This window comes from Salmo salar, chromosome 03 (genome assembly GCF_965601325.2).
Source record: "Salmo salar chromosome 03, fSalSal1, whole genome shotgun sequence".
Lineage (NCBI taxonomy): Eukaryota > Metazoa > Chordata > Actinopteri > Salmoniformes > Salmonidae > Salmo > Salmo salar.
This window is the reverse complement of record NC_138293.1, coordinates 43,499,020-43,507,752: the sequence shown is the minus strand read 5'-3', so window position 1 is coordinate 43,507,752 and position 8,733 is coordinate 43,499,020. Positions and strand designations below refer to the sequence as shown.

Here is an 8,733-nt window from a genome sequence, read left to right as displayed (position 1 = left end):
TCATGGCTTAGTTTTTGATATGAAATGCACTGTCAACTGTGGGCCTTTATATAGATAGGTGTGTGCCTTTCCAGATAATATCCAATCAATTGAATTTACCACAGACACAGAAACTAGAATGATCAATGGAAACAGGATGCACCTGAGCTCAATTTCAAGTCTCGTAGCAAAGGGTCTGATTACTTTTGTAAAGTCGGTATTTCTGTTTTTATTTTTTGTTAATGTGCAAATAATTATAAAAAACAGTTTTTTGTTTTGTCATTATGGGGTATTGTGTGTAGTTTTTAAAATTTGGACAAAGTCAAGGGGTCTGAATACTTTCCAAATGCACTGTGTGTATATATATATCATAAGCGTATAGGCCTGTGTATGCAATGCCCTGTTGCCTTTAGTGCTCAAATCTCCGACAGCTGAACCGCGAGGTGACACAGATATTGTTTTTAGTTTTTTTAAAGGCTATAAAGTTTTCCTTATGCTACATATCAAAACACAATGAATAGTGTTTTTGTAATTTGTTATAGGCTATTTAAGGACATGTAAATGTGGCTCATTTGACCAATATCCCTCATTTATTGATGGCGCTGGCTGAGCCAGGTCTGATCTGAATGCATATGGATGTCTGGTAAATTTCTCAAATGTCCGGTAAATTAAAATCTTTCCGGTCATGTCTGGCGCCAAATTTTTCTACCGGAAACAGACACACACACTGACCAAGATTTTCTGGCCGGCAGACAAACCCCTGCTTGTGACAATGGTGATATTTTGTATAATTCTATCAAAAGTAGTTAACTTTACAGACCATGAGTGACCTTGTTGCCCCACATATAATGAGGACATTCCTGATTCAGTTAGGCTTTCAGACAAATCTGACAGTTGACCAAATCTCTGGACAAATTCTTTTAAATTCCGAGAGTGCTATTTCAAGAAACTACATAATATCCTTTTTCAGTGAATATTCATTTGAACTATTTTATATTTTTTAAATTTCACATTTTTTGAGCTATTGAAATTGGGATCCTTTGCTCCAGACAAGGGCACTTCCAGGCATAGAGCCTACAGTGGGTTCTCCACTAAAAGTTTTGTGATTATGCTGCGGTACTTAGAGGTAGCTCTTCCGGATGCTGGAGTAAGTAGTCGTGCTGCACCTCGCTCCGCGGGTAATATTACATTTCATTACACTACATTGGAATGATTTGATTAGTGTATTGTTAGCTAGCTACATAGTTGTCTCTGCTGTCTTTGTATCAAGGATAAAGGTGTAGCTCTGAGGAACTAACAAGGTTAGCTAGCCAGCTGTATTCGTTCGTTCGCGCCGTTTTCGAAACGGCGTCAACACCATAACACCACAGCTAGCTAGCCAACTTTACCAATTAGCAGTACTGTAGAAACTACATACATTACAACGGAACGATTTGACTAGTGTAATGTTAGCTAGCTACATAGTTGTCTTTGTGCCAGCTACATTTTCTAACATAGTCAACAACGCGCTCACTGCTAGCTAGCTAACCCTACCAGCTAGCTGTATCATTTTTAGTCAATAAGACTTTTGCAACGTAAGCTTAACTTTCTGAACATTCGAGATGTGTAGTCCACTTGTGTAGCTAGCAGGACTGACTTTGTGTTAGCTAGCCAACGTTTAATTACTTCTGCTTTATGAACTAGACACGGACACGAATGATGCATTGGTAGCTTGTTGTTACCAAGTATTGGTGCTAACCGTGTGTTATAGGATGCTAGCATGCTAGTTAGCTACGGCGTCATAGGACACGGTGCACTAGGTGGGTTTTCACGGAAGAATACTGTACCAAGTTATCTAGCGGAATAAACTAAGTTTGAGCCTATTCCTGGAAACATTGAACCACTGTAGTTTACATCAATTTTAATTTCTAGTGGTAGCTAGAAAAGTTATATTTTAGCGTTTTAGTGTTTCAGTGAATTGTTAGTGAGGGAGGCCCTGCTCTCTCGCTTCCCCAGTTGTTTAGTTAATTTTCATTCCAATCTCCTTTGCATTAGCGTTGCCTCCCCTGTAGCCTATCAACTATGTGTCGGTCTATCCCTGTTCTCTCCTCTCTGCACAGGCCATACAAACGCTTCACATCGTGTGGCCACTCCCCCTCCCCCCCTCCTCCCTCCCATCGCACACGACCCACATGGAGTTCCAGGTCTCCGGCAGCCTCTGGAACTGCCGGTCTTCGGCCAACAAGGCAGAGTTCATCTCAGCCTATGCTCTCAGCCAGTCCCTCGACTTCTTGGTGCTGACGGAAACATGGATTACCACAGAAAACACTGCTACTCCTACTGCTCTCTCCTCGTCTGACCACGTGTTCTCGCACACCCCGAGAGCATTTGGTCAGCGGGGTGGTGGCACTGGAATCCTCATCCCTCCCAAGTGGACATTCTCTCTTTCTCCTCTGACCCATCTGTCTATCTCCTCCTTTGAATTCCATGCTGTCACAATCACTAGCCCATTCAAGCTTAACATGCTTACCATTTATCGCCCTCCAGGTTCCCTTGGAGAGTTCATCAATGAGCTTGATGCCTTGATAAGTTCCTTTCCTGAGGATGGCTCACCCCTCACAGTTCTGGGTGACTTTAACCTCCCTACGTCTACCTTTGACTAATTTGTCTCTGCCTCCTTCTTTCCACTCCTCTCCTCTTTTGACCTCACCCTCTCACCATCCCCCCTACTCACAAGGCAGGCAATACGCTTGACCTCATCTTCACTAGATGCTGTTCTTCTACTAATCTCACTGCAACTCCCCTCCAAGTCTCCGATCACTACCATGTATTCTTTTCCCTCTTGCTCTCCTCCAACACTACTCACTCTGCCCCTACTCAGATGGTATTACGCTGTCGTAACCTTCGCTCTCTCTCTCCTGCTACTCTCTCCTATTCCAACCTATCATCTCTTCCCTCTGCTCAATCCTTCTCCAACCAATCTCCTGATTCTGCCTCCTCAACCCTCCTCTCCTCCCTTTCTGCATCCTTTGACTCTCTATGTCCACTATCATCCCGACCGGCTCGGTCCTCCCCTCCTGCTCCGTGGCTTGACGACTCATTGCGAGCTCACAGAACAGGGCTCCGGGCAGCCGAGCGGAAATGGAGGAAAACTAGCCTCCCTGCAGACCTGGCATCTTTTCACTCCCTCCTCTCTACATTTTACTCCTGTTTCTTCTGCTAAAGCCACTTTCTACCATTCTAACTTCCTAGCATCTGCCTCTAACCCTAGGAAGCTCTTTGCCACCTTCTCCTCCCTCCTGAATCCTCCTCCCCCTCCCCCCTCCTCCCTCTCTGCGGATGACTTCGTCAACCATTTTGAAAAGAACGTCGACGACATCCGATCCTCGTTTGTTAAGTCAAACGACACCGCTGGTCCTGCTCACATTGCCCTACCCTATGCTTTGACCTCTTTCTCCCCTCTCTCTCCAGATGAAATCTTGCGTCGGCCGGCCGCCCAACAACCTGCCCGCTTGACCCTATCCCCTCCTCTCTTCTCCAGACCTTTTCCGGAGACCTTCTCCCTTACCTCACCTCGCTCATCAACTCATCCTTGACCACCGGCTACATCCCTTCCGTCTTCAAGAGAGCGAGAGTTGCACCCCTTCTCAAAAAACCTACACTCGATCCCTCCGACGTCAACAACTACAGACCAGTATCCCTTATTTATTTTCTCTCCAAAACTCTTGAACGTGCCGTCCTTGGCCAGCTCTCCTGCTATCTCTCTCAGAATGACCTTCTTGATCCAAATCAGTCAGGTTTCAAGGCTGGTCATTCAACTGAGACTGCTCTTCTCTGTGTCACGGAGGCTCTCCGCACTGCTAAAGCTAACTCTCTCTCCTCTGCTCTCATCCTTCTAGACCTATCTGCTGCCTTTGATACTGTGAACCATCAGAATCCGTCTCCGCACCACGTGCTCTCACCACTGGTGTCCCCCAGGGCTCAGTTCTAGGCCCTCTCCTATTCTCACTATACACCAAGTCACTTGGCTCTGTCATATCCTCACATGGTCTCTCCTATCATTGCTACGCAGACGACACACAATTAATCTTCTCCTTTCCCCCTTCTGATAACCAGGTGGCGAATCGCATCTCTGCATGTCTGGCAGACATATCAGTGTGGATGACGGATCACCACCTCAAGCTGAACCTCGGCAAGACGGAGCTGCTCTTCCTCCCGGGGAAGGACTGCCCTTTCCATGATCTCGCCATCACGGTGGACAACTCCATTGTGTCCTCCTCCCAGAGTGCTAAGAGCCTCGGCATGACCCTGGACAACACCCTGTCGTTCTCCGCTAACATCAAGGCGGTGACCCGATCCTGTAGGTTCATGCTATACAACATTCGCAGAGTACGACCCTGCCTTACACAGGAAGCGGCGCAGGTCCTAATCCAGGCACTTGTCATCTCCCGTCTGGATTACTGCAACTCCCTGTTGGCAGGGCTCCCTGCCTGTGCCATTAAACCCCCACAACTCATCCAGAACACCGCAGCCTGTCTGGTGTTCAACCTTCCCAAGTTCTCTCACGTCATCCCGCTCCTCTGCACACTCCACTGGCTTCCAGTTGAAGCTCGCATCTGCTACAAGACCATGATGCTTGCCTACGGAGGTGTGAGGGGAACGGCACCTCCGTACCTTCAGGCTCTGATCAGGCCCTACACCCAAACAAGGGCACTGCGTTCATCCACCTCTGGCCTGCTGGCCCCCCTACCTCTGCGAAAGCACAGTTCCCGCTCAGCCCAGTCAAAACTGTTCGCTGCTCTGGCACCCCAATGGTGGAACAAGCTCCCTTACGATGCCAGGACAGCGGAGGCAATCACCACCTTCCGTAGACACCTGAAACCCCACCTCTTTAAGGAATACCTGGGATAGGATAAAGTAATCCTTCTAACCCCCCCCCCCCCAAAAAAAGATATAGCTGTACTATTGTAAAGTGTTTGTTCCACTGGATATCATAAGGTGAATGCACCAATTTGTAAGTCGCTCTGGATAAGAATGTCTGCTAAATGACGTAAATGTAAATGTAGGTAATTTGTGGTTAGGTACGGTACCCTGCGTCACCACTTCATTGCTCCAGACCAGCGCAAGGGGGATTTAGAGCACTGATTATGCTTTTGGGTCCTACTGTGTCTCTAACTGACAATGAATGGGTGACATAAACCTAAATAGAAACTGATAATTGTGCACGACCTCAGTATTACTTACCAAAACTGTTATTACACCTTTCTGTATTTTTATACTTTGTGGATGGGGCCTCCCCAGTGGCACAGCTGTCTAAGGCATTGCATCGCAATGCAAAATGCGTTGCTGCAGATACCTGTGCCGGCCTCCACCGGTTTTAATTTTGAATCCTCCAGTCCTCTATATGTAATTATTGGCGGAGAGTCACGTCGGATTTTTTTATATGCTGTAGGCATACCGTTGGCGACAGGAGTCTCATTAGTGTTGAGTAATGTGCTGTTAAAAATGGTGTAGGTCTTATTTATTTAAAGAGCATATTGAAGTTAGAAGCAATAGGTTTTGAAGCAATAGCCTACAACTATTTTAGCACCATTTTGTGCTGCTCTGAGGCAAGCATGGGGACTGGTCCTTGATAAATTTATGAGATTTTTATTTTGACTGATTCTCCGTTTGGATATTGGTTAGACTACACTTATGGTGTAGAAATTTTATGCTCTTAGTGTAACCTTTCTTTAACTAGGCAAGTCAGTTAAGAACAAATTCAGTTAATAACAAATTCTTTACTTCCTCCCCATTGGGGAATTGAACCTCGGTCTTCCGACACAGGGATTGTTTAGCTAAGTAGCCCAGTACTGTAGCCTCCCGACCTTCATGTTGTACAGCGCCATATTTTCCATTCCATCCTAACGGAAACCCAGAGTAAAAAAAAAAAATAGAAACACAATATTATTAATCAAATTAATTAAGCAAAATTTCTTAAAATCAGTCCCATATACTATGTTCTTACAAAAAAAGGTTTTAAATTCTCTAGTACAGCCACTATTGATGTCACGACTCCTGCCGAGGGTGACTCCTCTCCCTGTTCGGGTGGCGCTCGGCGGTCGTCGTCACCGGCCTACTAGCTGCCACCGATCCCTTTTTCCTTTTCTGTTGGTTTTGTCTTTATTGGTTTCACCTGTGTCTCATTAGTGTTTAGTTAGGTATTTAAGCCCGTTTCCCCACCTGTTCTGTGTGTGGGCTTATTTCTGTTGTTCACTGTGTTTCGTGTAGTGGTACGTGTTTTTGGATCTTGTGTTTTTGGATTACACCCTGTTGTTGTTTCTTGGGTGTATATTCTTTTGACGGTGCATTTCATTAAAGCCCGATAGCAAACACTCCTGTTTCCTGCGCCTGACTCCACACCCACTCAGTAAGTGTTACAATTGAAGGCTATCAAATGCTTCTCAAAGATGCCCTCTGGTGGTCAAACTAGCACTAACTAGCATTACTGGTACCAGTGGTTGGCTCTTAAATAATGTGCCATAGAATTCTGAAGCACCACGCAAGCTGCATCTTTTAAAGGACGAACCACTGGACATGGAAATTAATAATATTGCTTATCTTTTGAAAATTCCAAAAGCAAATATTTCCTCTTAGAAAATTCTCCTAAATGTAGTTTTTGAGCTAAAATAATGCAATAAATTATTAAAATATGATTGTCCCGACTTTCAAAAATCCCTAAGGTACAATAGTAAAAACAGATACAGTTCTACAACTGAATATCAAGAATCAACAAAGTGCCTACCTTGCTACAAAATGCGGAGTGGTGGATCTTATTTGTTATTGTAGTTCAGGGCTGACATTTTTTACAAGGAGTGCATATGTTGAAATTTAGGCACACACAAAAACATTTATGAGCACAATTAAAGTATTTGGGTGTTTTAATGATAAGAAACTACTAAAAGGTTTTTGGAGTGTTCCATGTTCAATCAAGCACAATGTACACGCAAATATTTCAGTCATTAGGTAAGAAGTTTTTTGCTGCACCTTTAAGGGGTGGCCGTACCATGGTAACGGGGCACTCCATGTCTGTCAGAGATGCGAAGCTGTGTCTCTTCACTACCAGCAGACAGTTGCAGCAAACTCAAACGAATATTGAAAAACAACCTAGCTTGTGAACAAAACAATGTAATTATCCAAGAAACAAGAGGACAAAGTCACACTTTAGTAGCCTTTCAGGTCAATTAATTTATATTTGGGATTTGTATAAAATAAAAAAATTCTCAAATGTGAATGTGGCTGGTGAAATATACATTATTACCCTCCAATGCCAAAATCAACACACATTTGGCAGGTGTTAATTTCCCACCTTGGTTGAGTAGGTTACTTTCCGAATGTAATGTGTAACATTTATTAGTTACATGTCCAAAATTGTAATCAGATTTTAGTGTAAAAGATTACATGTAATCAGTTACACTCCAACCCTGCAGAGGTAAGTCAAGTTTATTTGTCATACAGAATGCACATTGTAGACATGAGCCGTGTTTACTTACTTGCAGGTTCACCTCTCAATGCGACAACAATAGGTCGTTATCAATAAAAAGTCACAACAAGGTGCAGAGTGTTCGATTTGCCTGCTGGGGGCCAAGGAGACCCGCATCTCCACTAAAACCATTGACAACTGTGTGTCATTTTCAAGGGATTGTTAAATAGCATTCACTTTTTGGTTGTAATATCATCACCTCTTGAAGAGCATAGTCAGAACTACACATTTATCCCCAGCAGCCTAATCGACCGCACTGCACCGTATTGTGACATTTTATTGATAATGACCTATAAGAATAGAACAAAAGGAGTAGTAAATTTATAAAATCAAAGATGGAGCTCAATGGAATAAAAATAGATAAACAATGTTGCTGAAGTATAAATACAAGGAAGGCACTCAAACGAATGTACAGTCCAATATATACTGTAGCTATCTCTCATCTGCTGTACACAACCTTTATTTTACACCACACACACCACGTTGGCACTAAGAGCTAGTCCAGGGGTGGGCAAACTACGGCCACATCCGGCCTGAGAGCCAATTTAATCCAGCCCAAAGGTTTGAGTAAAAATATACAAATAAAAAATGATTATTTTAGGTTAAGAAAACACTTCAGGCCTCACTTATGTCTAAAACTGTTCTATTTTTGTACCTACAGTACCAGTCAAAAAATTTGGACACCTACTCATTCCAGGGTTTTTCTTTATTTTTACTATTTTCTATATTGTGGAATAATAGTGAAGACATCAACACTATGAAATAACACATATGGAATCATGTAGTACAAAAAATTGTTAAACAAATCATGAGTATATTTTATATTTGAGATTCTTCAAAGTAGCCACCCTTTGCCTTGACAGCTTTGCACACTCTTGGTATTCTCTCAACCAGCTTCATGAGGTAGTCACCTGGAATGCATTTCATTTAACAGGTGTGCCTTGTTAAGTTCATTTGTGGAATTTATTTTCTTGATGCGTTTGAGCCAATCAGTTGTGTTGTGACAAGGTTGGGGTGGTATACAGAAGATAAACAGAAGATTTTACCCTATTTGGTAAAGACCAAGTCCATATTATGTCAAGAACAGCTCAAATAAGCAAAGAGAAATGACAGTCCATCATTACTTTAAGACATGAAGGTCAGTCAATGAGGAACATTTCAAGAACCTTGAAAGTTTCTTCAAGTGCAGTCGCAAAAACCATCAAGCGCTATGATGAAACTGGCTCTCATGAGGACCGCCACAGGAATGGAAG

The 8,733-nt window shown here is 43.4% G+C and overlaps 1 protein-coding gene across 1 annotated transcript; it reads left to right on the top strand.

Moving 5' to 3' along the window:
* The first annotated feature begins 411 nt into the window (after positions 1 to 411).
* LOC145877576 (uncharacterized) lies at positions 412 to 6,332 on the top strand. The gene is made up of 2 exons (XM_082973511.1): positions 412 to 1,157; positions 4,075 to 6,332. The coding sequence occupies exon 2, from the start codon at positions 4,120 to 4,122 to the stop codon at positions 4,867 to 4,869; it is 750 nt and encodes a 249-aa protein (XP_082829637.1). The 5' UTR covers positions 412 to 1,157; positions 4,075 to 4,119; the 3' UTR covers positions 4,870 to 6,332.
* The last annotated feature ends 2,401 nt before the right edge of the window (positions 6,333 to 8,733 follow it).